The sequence below is a fragment of the Anneissia japonica genome, unplaced genomic scaffold (genome assembly GCF_011630105.1).
Source record: "Anneissia japonica isolate Jap-2015-1 unplaced genomic scaffold, ASM1163010v1 scaffold9668_len1562885_cov226, whole genome shotgun sequence".
NCBI lineage: Eukaryota > Metazoa > Echinodermata > Crinoidea > Comatulida > Comatulidae > Anneissia > Anneissia japonica.
Window position 1 is genome coordinate 1,506,872 of NW_022711326.1, and position 25,544 is coordinate 1,532,415.

General features: G+C 33.0%; 1 protein-coding gene across 7 annotated transcripts in view; it reads right to left on the minus strand.

Moving 5' to 3' along the window:
* Window positions 1–25,544, minus strand: part of LOC117107359 (SPARC-related modular calcium-binding protein 2-like) — a 43,775-nt gene that overhangs the window by 3,545 nt on the left and 14,686 nt on the right. For 2 of the 7 annotated variants that reach the window (XM_033249013.1, XM_033249011.1), the window contains exons 4-10: window positions 21,339–21,383; window positions 15,993–16,073; window positions 14,120–14,173; window positions 10,570–10,611; window positions 5,877–6,176; window positions 638–737; window positions 191–432 (exon numbers count right to left, since the gene is read on the minus strand). In XM_033249013.1, coding sequence (XP_033104904.1) covers window positions 191–432; window positions 638–737; window positions 5,877–6,176; window positions 10,570–10,611; window positions 14,120–14,173; window positions 15,993–16,073; window positions 21,339–21,383 — 864 coding nt within the window. The remainder of the gene's footprint in view (window positions 1–190; window positions 433–637; window positions 738–5,876; window positions 6,177–10,569; window positions 10,612–14,119; window positions 14,174–15,992; window positions 16,074–21,338; window positions 21,384–25,544) is intronic. The other 5 variants (XM_033249012.1, XM_033249016.1, XM_033249014.1 and 2 more) reach the window with 5 other exon arrangements.

A 25,544-nucleotide genomic window follows, 5' to 3' on the forward strand; every position in this document is an offset into this window, starting at 1 on the left:
ATATTTTTTTATTATAAATTATTTAACTTAGTTGACTTTATTATTAATTCATTATATTTATTATTATTATATAAGTATTATATTTTCAACATATTGTTTTATTGCTGCTTGTAGTTACTGTTGCTGTTAATAATATTAAAGTTAAACACTGATTTCTAACTCATACAAAAACTTATAAACTTATGCTCACTGGTTTCTATGCCTAAACATTTCAGCCACTCGTCCATGCTTAACTTTGAGTTATTGTTGGCATCACAAAATAAGAGGAAGTTCCTTTTGCATTTTTTTCTTGCACTGAGCCCATCTATTTGAGATTTGATACCCTTCAGTTCTCGCTTGTCGATCGCATGATTGCTGTTGGTATCCATGTGAAGAAATTTCCATCTTCCGACTCTTTCTGTCACTGATCTGTTCTGATCTGTGGCTGTGGTTCTGTAAAAATCACCAATGGAAAAGTTACTAAAGCTGTTTTTAAACTGGATTAATTTTGATCAGTATGAAGGTTAAGTTTCCCTAGGTCAAATATTACCGGTGTTTGCACTTGGATTTAAATACTCATTGGATGTAAGATTAAAATTTTGCACATGCGTGTTCAGTCTAATCGTGGATACATTATGTAAAAAGTTCAGCATTTTACCTTCCCTGTGTCACTGCTCCAGATGGGTCACCCATCATTTCTGTGATCAGCATATCAATAACACTATTCAAAAACTTAGCCTGTTTGTTTCCAGTGCACCCTATGATAAATAATTGAAATATAATGATGAAAAAGATGGTTATTCAAATTCATGGTAAAATCGTGAGTGCTATAGATAGGTCCTAATGTTGTGAGGCTGCTACCTCTATGTGGAACTTGCACCAGGGGTGCTGTCTGTGGGTGGGCCAGATGGTCGGGGTGCTGTCTGTGGGTGGGCCAGATGGTCAAGGTCCAGCCTTCAGGAACATCTGAGCCGTCGGGTAGTTGTGGTAACATGTTGGAGGAAGGGGGGTGGAAATATTTAATCACTTTCTAGGACAGACATATCCGGCTTGGGAGTGCGTTTTTCCAACATTTAGAGGTGACATATCCTAAATTTTGTTCACCTCAGCCTTAATCATGGTGGGGTAAGGTGGGTGTGACTTATTCATCAGGGAACACCTGTCAAGGAAATACTTTACACCATCACTGACTCACACATTTAACCATTTGATGAAAACCTGACTACTTGAATTTCCAACTTCAACTTTATTTTAATAATCTTAAATGCAAATAAATACATAAACCAATATAGGAAGCAGTGGGAAAATAGTGAAACACTAAAAATAATCCACTTTTATTTATGTGAAAATATAGATCATAAAAAGTACAAGGTTGTCATTATACTTGACTGCAAATTATGAGTACACTCATACAGGGTGTATTAGGGGACACAACAACATTATTTATTCTCATAGACAACATACTCTTGGTAGTGTCCCAGTAAGCACTCATCTGTCAACTGGGGGAGGGGGGGGAAGCCACTGTAAAATCTTTCTGGGAAAAATGAAACATGGTGGGGCTGCATAGGTGTGGACTATAGTCCATCAGTGGGGGTGAAACATGGTGGGGCTGCGTAGGTGTGGACTATGGCCCATCAGTGGGGGTGAAACATGCCGGGCTTGTAGGTGTGGACTATGGCCTGTCAGTGGGGGAATGCTGAACCACTTGTAAGGGAGAAGCTGGCACCACCCTGTATGCCATTGATGGGAACATATTTAAAACTTGAAAAATTGTTTTCATTTATCTTTTGCTATATAAAATTTTATATGAGATAGGCTGGTATATAAGAATTCCCTGGCTTACTCTTGGGTAGTGTAGGAATCTCATTTATGTCTTGAAGTGGCTACTGCATTTCCCTGCTATTTTGTTACAAGTGAACCCTCTGGACGGGGACACCAATCCCTGTGGCAAGCACAAGTTGAACTAATAATTTTTTTAGTGAATGATTCTATATTTGCATCCAATCACTCTATCTTTAAGAATCAGTGTTTGATGGGTACATCTGTATCATTAACATCGCCATACAATATAAACAAAAGGATAAAACTGAAAAAGAAATATGTATAGAGTAAGAGGAAAGCTATAACATGATAATTTTAATGATAATGATGATGACAATAATAATAATGATGATAATAATAATAGTAATAATAATAATAATAATAATAATGTTTTTGCATTGGTCATAAGTACAATTACTCTCATGAAAATCTATCAAATTGATCTCCTAAACCACTTCCCATAAAAATTTCTCCACCGCTAGTTTGCCATGTGTACTTTATTAGAATAATTAAAATTCCAATCATTAAACCATTAAATCCAAGAAATTATTTTATGACAGTTGACTGTAACCTTTCAGAGGTCATGTAATTGACCATGGCCCTTAATCATTCCTCTTAAAATTATATAAGTCATAAAAGAAAAAAAAATCAATGTTGAAATTAAATTAAGATGTCAAACATTCTGCATTCTAAACTTATCTATATCAAAAAAATCGCATCACAAGTCTAATTTTTTGGCTCCTAATACCACCTTCAATAACCTTGACTATCCTTATCAATTTATGCACTACCTACCCTGTCCTATATCTAAAATACCTGCATTAATACTGCTGACTTTCCTTTATATTTATTCCCTGGTCCTCACTAATTGTTAATCGTTTCTCTCCTTCACCTTCAATAACTTTATAACCTTCTACAGAATATATACACTTTCCTCCCCTAATCCTTATTCTCTACCTTTCCCTAAATATTACCACAACACTCACAATTATTCTATTCCTCACATTATCTTTACACCCTACTCCTAAATTATCTTTACTTCAATCTTGTACCTTATTTTTATGTGCTATCCTTCTTTTTTTCATTACTCCACTCTCCCTTAATCTTTACTCATTTCCCCAATCTAATCTTTACTCATTAACCAGCCAAACTTATTCTCTACTTTATAATCTTCACTCCACTATCCTCACCAATTCTCTTACTCCTGTAATTTAAAAATCAAATCAAATAGAAGACAGAAATATAATTATAATTATCACTATCATTATTATTATTGTATTTCCTAGGTCCAAAATATTTATTTTTATTGCCTAGTAGTAGTAGTGTTGCCACTGTAAAAATGGGAAACAAATACTGGTATATTTATTCCTTCAGCTACCAACCAAAATAAAATTCTATCTTTAAATTTTCAGCCTTCTTAAAGGTCTTGAAACAAGGTTTTCTTTTTGCCTTGGAGAGTTTTCATTAAATAGTAAAAGTGATAAAATTTGCTAGAATCCTGGGATACGAAGACAAACTCATGATAAAATCACAGAGGGCACTATGTATCCATACCTGAATTTCTGACACACGGCACTTGACAAGTATCATAACTTTGTATCTAGTTAACCATCTGTTTTAAAGTTTCAATATTAAATACGACTATGACTTGTTATTGGCATGATTGGCATTTGACATGTATGTATCACCAAAGAGTAAGACTGATTTTCCAGTGTCCGTATCGTTAGTATTTCTGTTAAACTTCGACCACCTGGCAAAGTCAGTTGGATTGGCCATAATTTGGGGATATTATTTAACATAATATTATTAAAGAAATTGGTAATTGTTGATTTGACTAAATGAATTTAATGTACCTATGTCAAGTATGCAGTGATGCTGTAGGAAACTATGAATGCCAAAGTGTGATTCTCAACATTAACAGTAACAGGTGTTGAAAAAAAATCTTGAAAATTTTAAACATTCTTTTGAAGCTTAAGGGAGTGTCTTTTGCTGATTTATCTTGTATAGTGATAAAACTGACTACTTCTCTGACAGTGGTGGCTATAAAATGTATGTAAAGTTGCGGGGGTGAGGGGGGGGGGAGTTTCCAGCAGAGGCCAGCAGAGTGCTGGTGCAAAGCCCTGGTGTGGCCCCATGGCTGCTTCTAGATATTAGGCTATTGAAGAATATATTATGTATAATGGGGGAGCGGGGTCACATTTTATATGTAAAAATTAGCTCATTATTTCATCATTAAAAACTGCTGCCAGCCTGTAACAAGGTTAATTTTCCATCATACAGACTACAGGTATGTTAAGAAAAAGATATAATCTGGAAGCAGTTGTCGCAACTTTTGTGGCTTGGACTCTCAGACTTGAGGTCGGGGGTTGGAAACCCTCGCTGTGCACAGTCTTTTGTCCTTGGACAAGCATTTTATCTACGGTTGTCTCTCTCCAGTAAGTGGGTATTTGGTAACAGACATGGACCCAGTAGGGGCACGGGGTCACGTCCCCCTCAGTTTTTGCCACTTAATTTTAAAATTTTAATGCATTTCAATATTATGTATTGAAATAAGATTTACTCGCTTATCTATTCTGAAAATATTCAATCAAAACGCTTATTTTCAATGAAACATGGTCAGTCTCAAGTCAGGTCAGAGTTTTCATTCTAATCGCACCCTGGGCTTATGCCCAAGAAAATACTGGTAAATGAATTAAGAAGTAAAACAGGGGTGGGCTTCTACTAGAGAAATATGGTAATATTTTTAATAGATTTTTATTGAACCATCTTTAGACAACTCCTTCACATTATCTTTATAGTAAATGTCACTCTCTCAAAAGAAGGTATAATTAGTAAATACTAATACAAATAAAAATTAAAGTAATAATGAACAAAAAAAAACAAAATAAAAAATGAATAAAATGGGAAAAATATCCAATAACTAAAAAAATTACATGTGTCCTGATCGACCTCCATTATTATAGTGAACAACTCTAACAACTTATGTTACAAGTACAGAAATCAACAATTTCTATTTTAAGAACGTAGCTAAATTGCCCCCTATTACAATTACAAAAAACAATTTCGTGCATATTAAGTAAATTCAAATCCCATGACTTGTCTTCGACCTTTCAAAAACCATTACTGAAAATGTCAAGACCATTATATCACTTTTGGTAATTAATAATCAAATAATGCCATAAATCTTGTTTTGAAAGTTCCATGGAAAATTTAATTTCAGACGGCATTTCCAGGGTTTTCCTTGATTGTGTGGAATCTGTGTGAAAATACTAATTCATTTTGGAATAAACATAATCACTTTTTATATCAGAAACATTTTTGGAAATGTAGTACAATAGTTACAGCAATAATTCAAGAGTACCATCTTAAAATTGGGAATTTATTCAATATCTCAACTTTATACAAATATAAATGTAAAATCCTTAATCCTGCTTGTTATAACATTTACCTCCTCCAATGAAGATCCTTTTTGTTCTGTAATCTGTTTGGTGTTAAAAGGACCCCATTGGAAGTACTGTAAGTCATTACCTGACTTTATGGGTCATCCTTGGCTTGAGGTTGTTTTGTCTTGTCGTTTGTTGCTTCCAATTTTATGAGTGAAGTTTATTAATGTTTTAATATGTAATGTCCCACTTTTTGCATTTTGATCTTAAATGATTTTCATGTATTTAAATTTTGTTTGTGTTGTATAAAAGCAGAATAAATCAAATCAAATCAAAAACAGAAAAATAAAACATTTAAAAAAAAAACCAAATGGAGATATTGGGATAACCCTCTCCTATTCTATTAAAGTCAGGCTCCGGAGGAAAAGAAAATTTTGATATGTTGTAGAACTGATTTTTCTAAGACAAAAAATTGTTCGGCGAATGAAGGAATGAGCTGTAAGAGCGAGCCTGTTGGTTCTTTTCTGTATTTTATGTGAGAAGTTTATTAAATAGAACAAATTATTTAATTTTAATTAAATAAACATACAAACACAAAAAACAATAGGTAGCAAAAGATTTAATTAACCAATCAGTAATCAAAGCTTCTTGGATCTCTTGATAGGATCAATGTATTAATAATATAATTATTACCTTTAAAAACTGGTGGAGCTGGTGTTGAAACAACTTTACTTGTACTGATCTCGGGCTTTAAATTATGGTTACAGTTCAGTGATGACTTGAATCCAGTGAGAGAAACGTCAACCTTCTTGGATGTCCCGATGATTGGCCGTCCAGTTGTGATGTTAACGCACCAGCAGTATTTGGCTTCCTCGTGACATTGAACTGGATGGTAGTTGCTACCTTCACATTGTGGGATAAACACGCCACTCCCGGGGTCCTGTTGCGCTTTGTCCAAGGCTTCCGCTCTTTCAACAGTACACTCGTTCGTTGCTAGAGATAGACAGTTAAAAACAGTAGTCATATTAAATTTTTGTGTGCAAACTCATATCTGTTTTCAATTATCATAGTTTATTATAAAAAAAACAAAACAAATAGAATGGATTTTAACTACATGAGTGTAATTCATATGCTCAGTAAATTTTCAGTGGGAGACATCTGGGATTGCAAGATTTTCACTCAATACGTCCTCCCATAGATATGCCAATGATAATAATCGCTGTTGTATACCAATTATTACAACTGTACTACTTGTAATCTCACATAATAGGCCACCAGTATATCACCATCACAAATATCAAGGACAGTAAAAGATATCAAAGCGGTATCAATGGTTATCAATAGAGTATCAAAAGGCTATCAAGGAAGTTATTAATAGGTATCTTGGAAAGCCTCAATACTGTTGGTAGGGTATCAAGGAAGTTACCAGGGTAGCCAATTATAGCATCGGGGTAAACCCCCTCTCTTCCGAAACATGAGTTCAGTGCACAAAAGCCAATAGGAAGCTTTTGATTGCACAACAACGGTAGGACCTAGAACGTAATGACATCACTAAGAAGTATACTATCTGTACATGTAAGAACATTGCGTTCTCTCATTAACGTTCAGTCCTAGTTGTTGTCTGGATTCTAGGATGCAGTTTGGCATGACTCTATGCTGTGCAGAGAAAGCATAATGTTTATGGATAAGCAAGTCTGTTCTAGGATCATGTCGTCACACAAATTGAAGGCTCCCTAATAACAGCTATCACAAAAAGCTTTTTTCCTGTTATTAATGCAATACAATTGATTTCAAACTCTTATTACTGTAATTTAATTGCAAAGCAATTCCTATATCCTGCATGTTTTATTCCAAAACCCAAGAGTTGACATCAAACATTCTAACCTGTCAGAACTGTCAATGTTTAGAATGGCATTTAGAGAAAAAAAAAAAAACCAGCTGATGAATACAATAACAATGTGAAACAATGCACCAGGCAGAGAATTAATATAATTATTATGAATTATTATTATCATTCAATATGATTTACTATTGCATTGACATACAGTACGCATGGCCATCAGGTATAGTTGTTAGTTTAAATTACCTGTGACTGTAATGCTTCAAATGTTTACAATTGTATTGAATGCAAAAAATATCTTTAAGAAAAAATAATTTTCTAATGTAAAGGTTTTAGTTAATTAGCAAGTATAAAATTAAGCATTATTATGTAAGATTTACTACTGTATGGCACGTGTGATATAGGCAGTATTAATTAATTAATTCATTCATTTATTCATTCATTCAATCAGTCAATCAATTAATCAACATATTATTTATTTATTCATTCATTCATCCAATCAATCATTTTCCAATTCAATTCATTCGTTCAACCAACTAATCAATCAATCAACCATACCTACCAGACAATCAATCAGTCGATCATTCAGTCACTCACTTATTCATTCACTTATTCTTGCATTCAACCAACCAAACAATCAATCAATCAATCAATCAATCAATCAATCAATCAATCAATCAATCAGCCATTCATTCATTCACTCCATCCTTCTTCAATTCACTTAATCATATAAATATTGCACCTTCATTTGTTTGTTGACTCATGTATTACTAAAAATATGTTATATCGACGGTCATTGCGGACTTATAAAATCCACATACGTTATAAAACTAAAAGAAAATGCATACTTTTGGAGTCCGTACTGAGCCCAAAAAATCCGCAATGAAAATATAATGTGTTCAAATGTATTTACTTATTTTGTATTTTTGTGGTTACCCCTAATGTCAATGCTGAATTAAAGGAGCCTTCAGGCATAAAATAAGAGAGTAATTTTGAAATGTTCTTTTTTTTTCTCATCTAAGACAAGACCAAGTATATTCTTTTAGTTTACTATATTTAAGTACACTCTTAGAGACTAATACAAAATGGAGTTGTTTTTATGTTTAAATCATAGGGTTTGAACCCAGGAGCCTAGGATTGAAAGAAAACATCTTTACCTCCAAACAGCTCCAATACAGTATAAACTACATTGAACAATATAAACATAATAAACAACACAATAATAATCACTCAGTCTGATAAATTGTGAGTCAAAAATAATAATAATAATAATAATTTTGGCTTATATAGCGCATTATGCTAAAGCCTAAATGCGCTTAACAGTAAAAATAAAATTCGGGGAAAAAAATTAAGAAAAAAAAATTAAGAAAAAAAAAAAAAAAATGAAAATCCATAATAATAATAATGAAAAGGAGTCTTTAAAAAATGTGAAGATACTATCATAATTGAAAAATTCACTTAATTCTAGTGGTTTGAAGATCAGAAATCAAAGTCACTTGTGACGATGACCTATTCTCAATTAGAAATGTCTACATATATTTTAAATGTCTACATATATTTTATCGAATTCATTTTTCAAGACTCATCCTCATCCACAATTTCAAAGTCTATTCAATATGAAAATTTGAAATACCAGTATATACTTATCTATATTATTTTTTTTAAAGGATTTCCTTTTTACTTTAAAAGTAGCGGTAATTGCTATAGCTACTCAATACAGTATCTTTAATGGCATGCTGATGTGTTTTATGCTGGAAGGCTAGATAGAGCAAACCAGAATGAAATTAAGAAAATGCAAGTAGAGGCTGCATTGACTTGAGGCACCCTCGAGTCTCGACTCTTGTCTGTTGAGCTTGCAACTTGAACCCAGTGTGTAAGATTATAAACCTTCGTTCAATTGAAATTCAAGCAACTTGTCTTAATAATGGGTCATTTGATTAATTAGTTTTTAAGTCCAGATGCAAGCAAATGTAAGTTTATAGATAATAAGTATTATCAGTAGATACAGTAGGTCTGCTGCAAAGCATTATGTGGCCCAAGTAAGACATTTTCTAGAGGGGTCCAGGAGGTAAATGCTTTCAGAAATGAATGAGGTGATCTTGCTTCAGCAGAGGCCAGAGGAAAAATTGCTGTTATGCTCAAAATACCAGGGGCCACATGGATTGATGTATATAAATTCAGTAGACCCTGGTTGAAATATCCTTAAATGGGCACAGGATAGATGATCTTCAGTTGGACTGAGAGATTTGCAACAAATTTTGTCAGCAGGCAGAGAACTCTACCTTTCAATAGGCCCAGGGTAAACATACATAAATGTACAGTTGAAAATGTTTCAATTACAGTAACCAGAAGAACATTCTTCGGTGTGCACTTTCAAAGCTAACATCAAAACGTTACTTTTTAAGGGAACATCTAGCATTCAGTCAAAAGCACATTTGATTTTAACATTGTTTTATAATTTGCGCTATATAAATTCTCAATTATTATTATCATTATTGTGTTGTGTGTGTATGGGAAGAGAGGCTCAACTTGGTCTATATATCTAAAACTGTTCTCACCCACACAAGATTACAAATCAAATAAGGTAGACCTATTAATATGATTCACAAGTCACTGAGAGGTTAAGAGTTGAAATACATCTAGTGTAAAGAGTTTGAAATCTAACTAAAGCAATTATGGAAATTCATCTACTAATTCATTTCTGTTGAATGCCTTTGATTTTAAAAAGGTCATCATATAAAAAAAATGAAATTAAAATTTATGAGAAATTTTACAACCATGCTAAATATATGCTTAGGTGAGATGATTGGACATATGGAAAGCATGAAAATCAGAATATTAAAGATACACTATAGGTGGTAAAATCTGTGAAAAACTTCAAATATTCATTATAAAAAAATATTTGCACATTTAAAAGGACCAAAAAAGTTAATAACTTCAAATCAGATTGACACAATTCATCTTTCTACTCATTTACAAACTTCTACTACAAAACCCTTAAATCGATTACCAGCCAATTTAAATTAATAAATTTAGTTTGTATATATTATATTTTTGAGATATGGTATTAAATGTGTAAAAAAATATAATCAAATTTACAATAATTTATCTCTTACTGAGGTATTTTTTTAATGACATCTCCAATTTTTTAAAATCAAAATACAGTAGGCCTATTTCAAGAGCAAGATGGGAATGAAGATGTACATCAATGAAAAATAAGAAAACAAGTTGAATATGTGGTACATCATCAATAATGTAAAAACAACCAGTTGTCTCCTTTTAAGAAAAGCGTTCCATTTTTTCAGATACTGTATGCTGTTAACCCAAATCTGATGTACACCAGCCAATAGATGAGTAAGAAAAATGACCCCTAAAATAACAAATGCTATTCCAATGATTAAGTAAGATACAAAGCTTAACATAAGATATTATGTATATACAAAAGTAGGTGACTGCAAAATAATGGGTAGGAATGTGAAGCAAATTGTTTTTTTTTCCTTGGTAAAACAAAACTAAATGGGTTGGTACTTAAAGTCAACAACTTACATGTGACTGGAGACTTCTTAGATGGCTCTGCAATGGATATATCTAATGCAACAAAGACAAAAATATAACCTTTTTATGAACCTTATGTTTATTCATGATGATGGTGTTTACTGTGGTACATGAGTTTCCCTGCTTTCCCACAGAATACAAGACACAGAACCTGATGGTTAAACCTGTAGACAAGCATACATAGAAACCAAGCACCTCTTCAATACACACCACCCCTTGATGCTGTAGAGAAGTCTGAGTGAAATCACATTGTACCCAAGTAAGGCCAAATGAAAAAAAAATCATGTTTTTTTTTTTTTTTAAAGAGGATGAGGATATTTTTAGTTATTTTACAGACATAATCACCACACATAGGCGTCGATCTGGTTCCACCTGAGCTAAAGCCCAATATTCATTTTAATAGGCTTATAAGCCTGCTAGTAATAAGGCACATCGCTCATAAGATCTGATAGTCAGAATTCTGTTTAAATGTTTTACTATAGTCATAGAGCTTGTCATGTAAACAAGTTTGCTGCCACAGTCAGCAGACATTAATATTAATAGATAACCAAAATATCTCAACAAAAATATTTTCATTGGTATGGTACAGTATTAAATTTTATTTGATATATAAAATATCTTAATATTAGAAATAAAATTATTACATGAGTATTAAGATATTCTATAATCAATAATAATAATAATCTAGGCTCAAATTTATTTTTTCATCAGGAGATAAAAATATAAGAAAATTTGTTTAAAGTCATTGAGTGTAAGAAGACACCAAATTTAAGAACACATGCTATAATATAATCTTTTTCATGTTTGATGCATTAAACCTTGTCCAAACCAAGATGCTATGATATACATAACAGTATACTGTAGTAGCAAAGCACTGTATAGTCAGAATATTATATAAGGATGTTTTAGCATGCACTAGTACTATGTTTACCATGCATGTTAGTTGCCAATCAGTAACATATATAATAATTACCATGTACTACCAAAGCATACTTTACCTGTATGGGAAATTTTGTAAAATCATATCTATACAAAATAAAAAGCATTATGCTCACATACTGTAGTTTATATTTAGATTGGCACTGTGGTTAGATGGTTAAAGTGCCAATCTTACTCTTAAGGTCCTGGGTTACTGGATATACCAGGATACATTTTCCTAATGTTTAAGTAAACAACCTCCGCACATAATACTTATATTAATAGAACACTATTTATATGTATCTTGTATTATTAGCCAGCTACCTGTTATACTATGAAACTGCAAAAAAAAATTGGTAAAACTTATACCAGCCACCAAAACAGTGACTTCTCCTAATCTGAAGACAATAGCCAGTTGGTAACATCATTACTCAAGTTACATACATTTTGAAATGCCTTTGCCCTGTATGGCGAAGACCGGAGTATAAGATCAGGTTCACAGCGACTACCCACTGAGCCTTTCAAAGCGAGAGAATATAGATCTAGGTGGCAAGATGAAATCAATACAGAAAAGTCTCTGCAAGACTAAGAGGAACCTCTCTCCATGCAGCCAGGTTAAGTGAAGTCAATCGGATTTGTACAGCTTCTGATTATGTCTGTTAATTTCACTTGTCAGCTGAGGCCTGTCACCTCTTGTTAGAAACTCAGTGACAACAGTTGCTAGTTACAATTTTAAAGTAACTTTTCTGAACTGTGTAGGTCACCAACGGATGGTATTCTTCACACGGTGTATCATGTATTTATATGCAAACATGATCAACTCATTTAAAAGATGCTATATATAATTTTAAATTAATTTTTCAGAGCCACGTGGGTCACCAACGGATAGTAGACTTTTAAACACCCATAGCGCAGTGTTTCTACATTTAAAAAAAACAATATGTTTTGTCTGAAGTGTACAAGATATATATTTTTTTTATGGGATTTATTTCATTATCAACTAATTTATACTGCAAACTTTTAGGAAAGTTTAGGACACATTGCAGGCTGTATATTATGATTGTAGTGGTGCTGGCAGGGGTAAAAGATTTCTAACACCATCCCAAGCAAACAAGCATGGACTCCCTACTGTCTGACAAGACGGTAGGGTCGTCGGACTGCAAAATAAAAACGAATAGGCCTGAGCTCATTGTTGTACTGCCTACATTTGTACCAAATGATTGAAAGACATTGCAGCACCTAATATAAGAATATGAAACGCTTCCTTACATTATGGACTAAATTACATAATGGAATACTAGTATCAAAATTTGTGTTGGCCTTAACACTGCTGTGGTGCAGAAAAATTCACATTCTGATATCTTGATATATCTTCCAATTACCGTAAATCCTTGAATAAGTTCTGCAGCATTTTGGAGGCTTTAGTGTTGCGCTTATTTGAGAGCAGCGCTTATAAAAAAAAATATTGGTGTGGCGCCTTCCACGCCTGTTCCCATGTTACCTATCTCACATACTCCCGTAGGCCCTACATCATCGTAAATAAACGTTTATAAAGATATGCTTGTGTCTCCATTATTCATTTGAATACTGTACACATTGTAATTAAAACCCTGTTTCATTACACATAGGGCAATATGTACTCTTGATTAGGCACCAGAGCGATGCGCTTAGCAAAAAACATCACGTTTGGTGCGGCGCTTATTTGAGACTGGCGCATATTCGAGAGCAGGGCTTATTCAAGGATTTACAGTATAGCCTTTTATGGTTTAATAAATGAGATTAGTTGAGACAAAGACTGACTAATGTGTAATATTTTGAACCTCAAATAATACTGGTTTGATTCTCAGTTTGAGATGGACATTTCATAGATTTCTCTCTGATTTTATTCCTCTGGAAAATGAACTTTGTTTTTTTAAGGTGTCAAGAGAGGTCTCTTTACAAAAGTAGAAGGAAATACAAACATTCCTTTAGACAACTGCTGCAACAGATATACTATTATTAGTCCATTAGTCAACAAAATGTTTGTGGGTTTGTACAGAGATTTTCTTTCTGTTTTACAAATAAATATTAACTGTGTATTGTTAAATAAGAGACAAAAATAACACTATAGTGGTTTTTCATGATTCATGTTTTTTTCCACGAGTCCTGAAATTCCACCACCACTACCATATAGATACTACTGTTGTCACTAATACCATTGAAGTATTATACCTACATGCTACTGAAATGCTACATTAAATATACATTCACTGTTTTATATACAAATATATACAGTACTACAAAGCCATTCTATAAACATCTATTACGTCTATGCCATGGCTAGGTTCAAAATTCAAAGATTCTAAAACTGATAATCTTCAATAACTTTGTTCATTTCGAATGTAATTAGATAATAAACAGAATTAGGTAATTAGTAATAATTTCAGAGCTTGGAACTTTATTAAATGTAATTTGTAACAAAATATAAATTTTAAAGACATATAATATCAATAAATATGATTTAATGCCCAATATTTGGTATGTAAATAAACAAATAGAAAAAAAAAACTTTTCAAAATCTAAAATCTACAAATATAACATCACCAAAAACAAAAAGAAAGAAAAAGGGGGAAAAGTAACGTACCGGTATGTGAGTTTACCTCCTCAGAACGTGGCTGGTCACAACACTCCACTTCTACTGTGTTGATTAACAAAAAGAAACGTAAACATACTTCATCGGATTTTGATTGGGATTTCATCCACTAATAAAACCTTCAAAATTTCAATCATACTTATCTAATTATCAATTTCTAAGATGACACAAATTTAAATTAGAGTGGTTGTTTGTTTTAGACATCTTACTACGAAAATGCTTAAATGATTATCAGCGGATTCAACAATCTATGCAAAGAAAATAAGAACAGTCTTTAAGACTTAATAAGCCAACCCAGAATCTCAAAAAGTTAGGGTCAGCCCCTGTTTTTTTTTTTGGCAAAAATGTATTTTTTACTAAGAAGGACCCAAAAATACTTGTATGAAAAATATTGAAAGCTACAGTGCAAGTTGATTAGCTCAAAATTAAGTTGATATTGCTTTCCCACAGTTTCTGCTGCATCCACATATCTCAGCCATCACATTTACAAAGGCTGTTTATATATTTACCAAACATACAGCTTTCACTTGTTTTTATAGCGCATAGAGACTTTTTGTATTTTGCAATTAACAAATTCAAAACCATTAAGCCATTTCAAATACCAACACTAGAAACACGCTTACATTTGTGCCATTTTTAACTTAAAAAGAAGTTAATTTTAACTTATAAAGAAGTTATTGAGTTGTTTGTTTATTTATTTAATATTGGATCCAGATGAATTTGTTTTTTCAATAAAGTTATGTTACACATACTTGTTCCATTATATCTGGTTTAAGTGGATTTTACAACTAAGTACTTAGCTTCAAGACCACACACTAAATAAGAAATGGTAAAGAAGGCTTTGACAATCTGATTTTGTTTTAGTTGCACCAGAATACTTTTGGAAATGGGAAACCTCTGGATGGGATCCTAGGTCTAATAAGCGATTAATCTTCGTGCATTATTGTCCAGGTGCCAGACAGGTTAGGTGAATTTTAATGTGTCAGATGTAGAGACAAAACATGCCCTTTAAAGCAACATCACATGGCCTAAGTAATAAAATGCGCTTAAAGAGCTTACAAGTATGTACTCATGAGGTATAAAAGGATTTAAGAATTCAAGGTGCAGTACAGAGGGTAGAGTTGAACTTCTTTAGTTACAGTAGAAATGAAAAAAAAAAAATATTAAACTACATTGAATTACAATTGTTGAATTACTATTATGAATATATTGTGCTTATAAGCAAATTAATAATCAGAAATTTGGATACCAATATGATGATGTTGATGATGATGATGATGATATCATTATGATGATGATGATGAGTATTATGAAAAATAAATGCCACATAAGCATGATATATGATGTATAAACTACATAGCATTAAATAAAATGCCCTAAATGAATAAAGAATGAACTGACAAACCTCATTAGTGGAAGTATACAAATAATTATTACAAAAGCTGTATGAAATGTTAGAAAGGAATACAAAATTAATTTAAAACACCAAGAACCCACGAAAGTCTTAAGACTTATTATTTCCAGTGGGAGAGAGATGATTCTCGCTCTTTTCACAAGAGGTACAACATTTTTAAGGTGCACATGGGCCATATTGCACCATAGGATGTGCCACGGGGAGGGCATGACCCCCCCCCCCCCATTGCACTTATTATTTTAAGTATTCTATTGTTTGCTGGTCTTGTTTAGTGTTAAAAGAACACGGTGTCAGATTTTGAATTAATGGATACATTTATGAAGCAAGTTGAATATATATTAAATACATATATCTTTCTTAAATAAAAATACTGTATAGTTAAAAATGACTGTTTTGCAAACAAGATGGAATATAAAAGGGTTCAGAAATGTTTAAATGAAGATACACCACCTGAGATGTCTTGAGGTTCTGGTAAAAGCTTTGACCCTGATGGGGAAGGGGACAGCATCCAAAAAGCCTTTTCAATCATACCTAGGAATGAACTGGAAATGATTAATACAAATATCCTGCAACTGACACTATTAAAATTAATTATAACAAATATACTATAATAACATTGTTTAATATTTTCACCTTAATAGTACTCTAATAGTAATACATTCCAAAACTTTGAAATTAAACATGAGAGTGAAAATAATGATTATGATGATTATGGTAATGGTGATGATGATAATGATGATGGTGGTGGTCAGGATGATGGCAATAATGATGATGCTAATAATGATGAAGTATAGCAATTATAATGGTGATGATAATGATGATGGTATAAATTGTGATGGTGATGATAATGATGATAGTATTAATCGTGATGGTGATGATAATGATGATGGTATTAATCGTGATGGTGATGATATGTGGTGATGATGATAGTGATAATGATGTTGGTTTATGTCTGCAACAGTGATGATAATGATGTTGATAAAACCACAATAATTATTAATAATAAGCAAATATATCAAATATTGATAAAATATGTTTACATTTCCTAAAAGAAAAAATACTATAACCATCCTAACTAAAATTATTGTAATAGACAAAGATCACTTCAAAGTTTTTCCTATTAATTTTACCGCAAATTTATATTACCAGAAAATTTTAGGAACCATTAGATTTACATTATTATTTATGTTAAATACACAAGAAAATTAGTATGGAATGTTAATGATGAGTTAATTAAATTATTTCCATGCCGATGCATTATATTTTCCCATAATAGAATGATCTTTACATCAGTGGTAAATGGACACCAAATATCAGATAGTTTATTTCTTATGGTGTGCTATCATTCTGCAAACCAATCAACCTCTCTGCATGAAAAGTTAATCTAATTGTTTACATTCATTTGACTCAATAAACACACAAAAAAAAATCATAAATGCAAATTATCGTTGTGTAACGGTTATTAAACCGGTGACGTGACCGGGATACCGCGGAAGTAGGTCTGTCAGTTTGCCAAGGAGTATTCCACGAAGTGCATGGCCACATCCTGACAAGGAAAAGTGTATTTTGTCAATCAAACTACATCAAAGACTGACTTATTAAATGACAAGACTACAGAACATGCTCAGAAGGAAAAAAAATACACAGACATAAGACAATACAAACACGACCACCATTAGTATGTACAAGTTAAAGTCAATTACCGACATTGAATCCGGTAATTTGTATGATTTGGAATCCATTCTTAACCAGACAGCGAACACTCTAGTGCTTAGTTGACTTGAGGGAAACTGGCAAAATTAGCTATAACATCTTGTGATTTAACAATAACTGATGCTCATGCATTAATCTAGATGCAATAACTTACTCGTCGCCAGACCCAGACACTCGGACCAAGCTTTCCTTGTGATCTGCCAGCCTCACAGACTCAATTCCAACCTCATGGTTTGAAGCACAAAGCAGTGCGTAACAGTGTGTGGACGAGGAGTGCATTTGCCCCAAAAAGCTTGTCCCTCGAGGTTCCTCCAATTTTAATTATACTCCTGTAGTAATAATAAACTCATACCACCATTCCTAGCTACTCTCTTTATTTAATCCTTAATTTTCGAGCCCCAATCAGCACCCTTGTTTCACCCTCACACACCCGCCACCCCCATGTCAACACTTTAAACTGCTGGCCCAGTTCTTTAACGCTGCAACATGTGCCCTTGATAAATAACTAGCTAGGAATGTTCTCTTGTGCATGTTTCAGAAATGTAATAATAAACTCTTTTTTCTACAATGGAAGCTCATTTACCAAGGCGTTTTTTAAGAGGCAAATAACATATTGAAAAAAAAAAAGAAATGTATTATCCTTATTGGTCTGAATATACTGGATGTGCACTTACCAAATTCTGTTGTGTCTTCAAGTAGGTACCAGCATGGCTTTGTTATAAAGTCATTTTCTGTCGGATCTGTCAAAGTAAGTCTACTTGTCATTTGTTTTGTCTTCTCCGTGCCTCATGTATATGTGTGTGACTTTTCTCGCTTTGCCTCAGGGAATATGTGAACGGGAATAAGCTTTTGCATTCGCTTTCCCCAGGTTGGAAAAGCACTGTCCAATCGATCAAACAGTAAAACCAACAAAAACAAAAACAAAAAAAGACTTTGGTTTGGCATTCATGGCTAATGTACCTTGACATAGGTCACTGCACAACCAGCCCAGATACGTTTGTTGTGATGGTAAATGTGTAGGGGATTAATCAATGGACACAGGCGACTGCTTCTTGACAATTTACTTGTGAGGAGCATCAGAAATGTCTACATACGTCCGGTAAGGAAACTCTCTTACAGCCTCTCTATTATAGCCTATTGTACATTGAGAATGTGAAACAGCGTTTATGCTTTTATACATGATCGCAATGGAGCCTGAACAGAATGAATGCGAGAACTTAATGCAGTGCATCTCACACTGTCACCTGTAATTAGTACTCAGTTTTAAATCCACAGTGTTTTTGCTACATACATTACAATAAATTGACAGTGAAAGGCACAAAGATGTCACAAAAACCCGCTCTTCAGGCTAACACCAAGAACCTGTTTAGTCCCCAGACCTTTCTGAGTAAGTCCACCGTTGTTGATTTTCACGAGTCTTCAATGATGCCTTAAGTTGGTGGTTAAAGTACTCCTCCAATAATTTCACAATGTAAGTGGGTAAGATGTACCCACCAAACACAAATGTTGTTTATAACATTTGCTGACATTGTGAAGGTGGTGGTTAGGTTGTGAAAAATAGTTACACAAGACTGCAGCAATGTTTCTGGTACTATCTGGCTTGAAATTACATTATAAATGTTACAGAAAAAGTATTTTTTAAGTCAAACTTAAAATTATCAGCTGGGTAGTGTATCTGTTTGGTTCTAACAAACCAACCAAGTACTGTACTTGAATAAGCCAGACTCAAACTAAGTGATCAAACTAGCTGTGATCAGTGACAGTCGTTGACGGAGCACATAAAATCGCAAGCATCTTGTACTGGTAACAAACACTTTCATTCCATTTTCTGCTATAATGTCAATACTTTGTATAGCCTCTGACCACTCTGTGGAAAACCTGTCAATGCATGTTATTAGAAAGTGTAATAATAATAATGGTCATTTATAGCTCTTTTTTTCATTACAAAGTACTTTAACTATAAATTGATATAGATGTTCCCAAAGTGGACTTCAAGAGAAGAAAGTGTCCCCAAAGGGGCAACAATGTGACGACAACCCGACTTTTTGACACATAATACTGCACTTAGCGTAAGCACACATATTGCAGCTCCTTATTACCAGAAAAGATGATTTAAGTTTGTGCAGATGCATGACAATAAATTGAATTAGTGAAAAACAGCTTGACGCATACTTTTTGGCACAAATGGTTGTGAACATCAAGGTTTACATCTCATGCAATAGTTCCAACTTGTAGCAAACGGAACAAGTATTTTTTTAATTCAAATTCAGCCTAACATTGAACATACATTGAACATAAATTTAAACAAACACGTAGAAAATACATGTGCAAAGTTAGTCAACCATATTGTACAAATAAACACGCAACAATTAAACCAAAATTAATTTTACAATCTAGGAATACAACAGTACCAGAACATAAAAATGACCAACTATAAAGATTTTCTTCAACTTGAAAAAAGTGCACTTTATGGAGATTATTGAATTATTGTATAAAAAAGCACTTCCTATTGAAGTTTGGTAGGTTGTTCCACAGATGATTTGCATACAGATTCTTAGACAAACCACCAAGTTCCCGGACTTGCATTATAAGTTGTGCAACTGGGATCCAAGCTCCCTGAAGAGGGGTCCAAAATCCCTACCTCAGATCAACAATGTTTGAAGCAAATATTGTAAGAACAGGAGCCACTCCACTTTCAGCCTGCGTACACTTCAGTGCTTGAGCAAAGGTCATACATAGAATTAAAGGACTTGGGTTCCTGTCCACTAATTCTGTCCTTAGAAGTTGTTCTATCCATGTTCTATCAAAAGTTCTGTTTTTTATCGATGCTGTCTTGAGTTTAGCATGTGAGCTGTCTTTAGGTGAACAAAGCAAATACTTGAATAGTCATTTGCAATGAGTCAATCTAACAACATGCAGGTCAAGTTTCTCAGTTGTTATTCCCTTCATGAAAAACTGAGGCTCCACTTGTGCAGAATAACAGGTCGTCAGGGCAATACAGCTTAAGTTCAGAGATTGGTTGCTACGGAGAAGTCACATCTAGATGTGTATAAGAGACAGGGCACAAAGATGTCACAAAAAAATTAAATTAAATTTAAATCATAATTATAATTTAGAGGGAATTTGCGAAAAACGATAATTCAAATTGTGGAAAATTCAAACAGTCGTAATTTTATTTTGATCAAGAGGAAGAAACCCATCAGTCAACGAAGAAATTAAATTAGGATTAACATTAACGCAAACAGCTGTCCGAAAGCAAGACCTCACATTCAATTATCGAAAGAAACTGTTGAGCAAAATATAATTATCACAATCACTTAGTGATCAAAATAGTTGTAAGAAATAAAAATTTTGTATATCTCCCAATTGCTGATTTGAACCCCTATAAATGCCACTCAATCCCTGTGACTGTCATGCATTCCCCATGACTTGCTACACTGTGAAGTACGATTCCAAATTGGAAGAAGCCACTTCTAAGACTTTAGAGAGATAATGACAAAGTAGTAAAAACATGAAAATATGAATTTCCAGGGAATGAGTTAGTTTCCTGGAATTATCATTCAAACCCTAAAAATTCCCTTACTATGAGTATGATCATCATTCCTGTGATTTCATCTTTATTCACCCCTACTGAAACTGTTATAATTTCCCACATAAACACCATCGACCTCCTTTCCCGCTATCCCAGAATCTGAGTTCATCACCTTTTAACCTCTGATGAAACTTCAATCATCATAGTAACTAAATGGACACAATCAAATCAATACTTTGGAAATTTGATACAAGTAGCACTAATGCATCATCGTCATTAATTTTCTTATCCTATAGTTTGAATTTTTCTCATTAAAAACAGTCTCTTTAAGCTTCCTAATGCAACTTACGAAGAATAAAATATCATAGCTACCATTATCAATTATTTGCTTTTTTATACCATCCAGTATATATTTAATCATTATTATGGAAAAATCCTGAATGATATTGGCAGGATTCAAAATCTCAAAAGAATCATAACAAAATGAAAAAAAAATAAATAAATAAAATTACGAAAAAGAAAACAAGGAAAAGGAGGAAGCTAAACATTACCTTGAGTTTCCGGTATAGGTGGATGAGTTACAAGAACAGGCGCCCCTGTGTATGAAGGTATTAATTAAATATCCAGAGATTGTATTCATCAACTTATGGCAATTAATTGGCAGTTAATTATATAAAGTAATTAATTTCTAATTATTCAGTTATCTGAAATTTAATATGATTATATTTCACTTAAAATTTATATATTGAAAATCTAATTTACACTATTCTACAAAATATGCATTTAAAAATGTGACCTAGATTACGGTACTTTACAAAATATATGCATTTTAGTGGTGACCTGGATGAGTTGAATAAAGAGCTTTTAAGACGTGACATGGATTTTACATGTCACATCTCATGTTAGTAGTAATCCTCTTCAATTTGACTAGGCTGCAGATATTAAATATATTAAAAATAAATTTGTTTGAAAAGATGAAATATATACAATAAAGAAATGATATTAACATGGGGATTGATATCAAATGTAAATGAAATGTCAAATAATCAGAAAATAATGATTACACCATACAAATAGTTTGTGCATCAATGAAATGAAGGTGGTTTAAGTACTGTACCATATTTAATGAAATTTTCATTAAAACATACAAAGACACAAATAAATTTGAACACTTGATTTATGGACATGAAATTCCAAAATAAAAGATGAATGAATGAATGAATTATTAAACATATTTAGGTACATCATTAGAAAACTATGTTTGATTATGATTTTCTGTTTTGTTTAACCAACATTAACTGACTTGACATAGGACTAAATGTTTGAAAGAAATATGGAAAACAATGTGAATTGTTATTCCAAAAAAAAAAAAAGTTTAAATTACTATTGCTAACCTTGTTACACTTTTTTAGAAGTCATTAAAAACCATTTTAGCATGCATTGCTAGTAAATTAATACCCTCATAATACTAAGGTCATAGTTATTATGTTATTTACATGCATTCCAGTTATTTGTCAATATTGAGGTTAAGTGAATCATATTCCTCAACTCTACAAATTTTAATTTATCTGTAACACACTACTGCTTACATATTAATTTTTTTTTTAAATACAAATCAACCTAAAAGGGTAAAAAATTGCAGTGTTGTTCAAGTAGTGATTTTTGAAAGTCAGTGGTCGGTTACAAATTCTTCTAATATGGCCTAGGCCTTATTCTAGGGGTTCATTACCAAGCATCAATAACCTCAGCCGCATTAATTTTGTTGGTTTAATGCTATACATTCTGGGTTACATAAGCTATCAAATTACTGATTTAGGATGAAAAATGAACTTTGAAACATCATACATGCATTTTGGGCTCCTATTTGGCAAACAATTTTTATGCCAAAATTTTAAATATACACCGCTGCCAAAGTTCTCAGTTTCACATCAAAAAAAAGATGAGGGTCCTCGAGTAAATAAAGTCCAACTATGCTGAAGATTACTCTGCTAAGTTGGCAAAATGTTGTTACTCAGTGGCGTATCTAGGGGAGGGCGTGGAGGGCGCCTCCCCAGTCGCCCCAAAATCACGGTCAAGTAGTTAAAAATCACCTAAAATCTCCATATTTTGCGAATTAGCGCCCCTCAACTGATCGAGCCCCCTACCCACTTTACCTTCTCGCACCGCCACTTCACCTTCGCGCCCCCCCCCCAATTCAAGACTTCTAGATATGCCACTGCTGTTACTGTAATCCAAAGAATGATCACAGGTTTGGTTCCAACAGCAGACCATACTGTATTTACCGTTATAATCAACAATATTATGTAAAATTATCATGAAGATAATCAAAGATCTAAAAAAAACTTTGAACAGAAATTTCATGTAAATTCTAATAGAAAGCACCTTAAGTGAAGGACACCCTCACTTGATTAGTATTAGTGGTAAGAAGAGAAATGTATGATGGACACACTGCATAAGTATTGCTTTAGTCATCCATCTTAAATAGGATCTATGATTATACTAGGTTGCCTTTAAAGGTTGTTAAAATTATTAACACCTTAATTGAAGGCCGACCAAGAGTATGTTCACCTACAATAATCTATCAACTGACAAACAAGAATTTGAAAAAAAAACTAAAAAAACTAAAAATGATATGTTTATCAATTTGTTGCCTGATGATTTGTATGATTTAATTTTGACTATAATGTTGTTCAGGGAAAACATTATGGAACTCGTAAGGAGAAATGGGCCTTGAACTTGTATGTTAACTTAGGTTATAATTATTTTTAATTCAGCCCTTGCGTTTGACCAACATTATGGCTATGTGTTACTTTGTCAGGATCTAAAAATAGAATAGGGGAAGTTAGTAGGCGGAATTGAATACAGAAACGGAGAGATCAGTAATTTTAAAAAAATTGTTAAGCCCAAAATGAATAAATTTTTGGCGTTTAACGCAGCTACTGATTTATCTCAGATAAGATAGGCTTCAAGTATAACAGATTTTTAGGTGTTAATAAACAATAATTTTTCCTTAAATTATATATGCTTATCTAAAACAAATACAGAACAAACAAATAACATATTTACCAGGTATGTTTACAAATATAGAATATTGACTGTGTGAAATTCTTTATTACAAAACATTTTTTTTTTGACTATTTAAGGTGGTTACTATAAATTAAGTTAAAGACTAGCCACTCCCTCCTAAACATTTGGTTCCAATGGCAATGTTTCTAGAGCAAGTTTAAGTCAAACTAACTCTACCATGGTTAACAGAGTAAATATTGCTGCCTAGAGTTAAATTATAAAGGTATTGACTTAGTCATTAAACCGATGCCCATGAGAGATTATAGCCAGTTTTACACTCGCACGAACCAAAGTAGAATCCAATCAACTGAATATTTTCCACTGCCGCAAAAGGCCAGAGAGATGGAGGACAGTCATGAAAATTAAACACTGTACGTGATGTTGAGAAATGTCCACTTTACTAACAATATACTGTAATAATAAATTCAGCAACGGGGTGAATTATATCACAAGATATATAAACTCTTCTTTTGAGCTCTTGCATATCCATATATAAGGCTTTTAAATTTGATATTTTCATCTTATATTTTTGCAAATTGCTTTAAGTAATGAAGCTAAAGTGTTGACTTAATAGTAACAATTTGCATATCCATATCAGTAGTATCAAGGATATGGATGAAATACATGGGCCTATTAGGAAGATTGTACAGGTCCTACTTTTATGAGGGGATGGGGGTCGAGGTATAAGCATTCTATTTCATGAATAGGGAATTTATTCTGAGATACCAAGAGTCCTAACATAATAGGCCAAATACCGTAAATGCTCGAATAAGCGCCGCTCTTGAATAAACACCGCTCTCGAATAAGCACCGCACTATTCGTGAGTTTTTTCGTTAAGTGCCGCTCTCGAATAAGCACCGTGGCGCTTAATTGAGAGTATACTTGTATTACGCTGTGTGTAGAAACACTTTGAGAAACAGGGTTTTAAATACAATGACACAGTAATACAATGAAGACAAGCATTTCTTTATAAACGTTATGATGATAAGACCTATGATAGACTACGGGAATACGTGAAATAGGTAACATAGGAATGGGCATGGAAAGCGCCTCGCCAATTTTTATTTTTATAAGCGCCGCTCTGCGGCACTTATTCGAGCATTTATGATATGTAGAAGCTGTGCCATCAACATAGAAACTAATTAAAACAATTATTGTAAATGCAAACAAAATTTAAATCAAGATATCAATGTAATAAGACTGTGGCAGTTTACTACATAACTTAATACACATCCTTTATATCACACACACAAATTAACATCATTCAACATCTATAGAGAGATTTTATATAAGAAAAAAGTAGGACAGGGAGGGCATTACTTTGAATTACAATAATTTATCTCGCAAGTATAAACTGTAAATGTTAGCACATTGAGAATATCGCATTATATTTACCAATTATATTTCTTGTATAATATTCATAGAGGTGAAGTAAGAAGCCAATTATGTGTAATTACTTTTTTCCCTGACTTTGTGGTTAGTCAGCGGTTTAATGGATCGCTTTACCATGACGTAAATCAAAACTTACACATTGCTTGTACTATGAAGGCATCTTAAATATCACAAACTATAATGTGATTTACAAGTTTTGTTTTGCATTCATCCTTTATACTGATTACTTCAGTACATGAATGCAGCGTTAATATATATTTAATATTTCATAGGAACCCTTTTGGGTTTGTATCTGATGC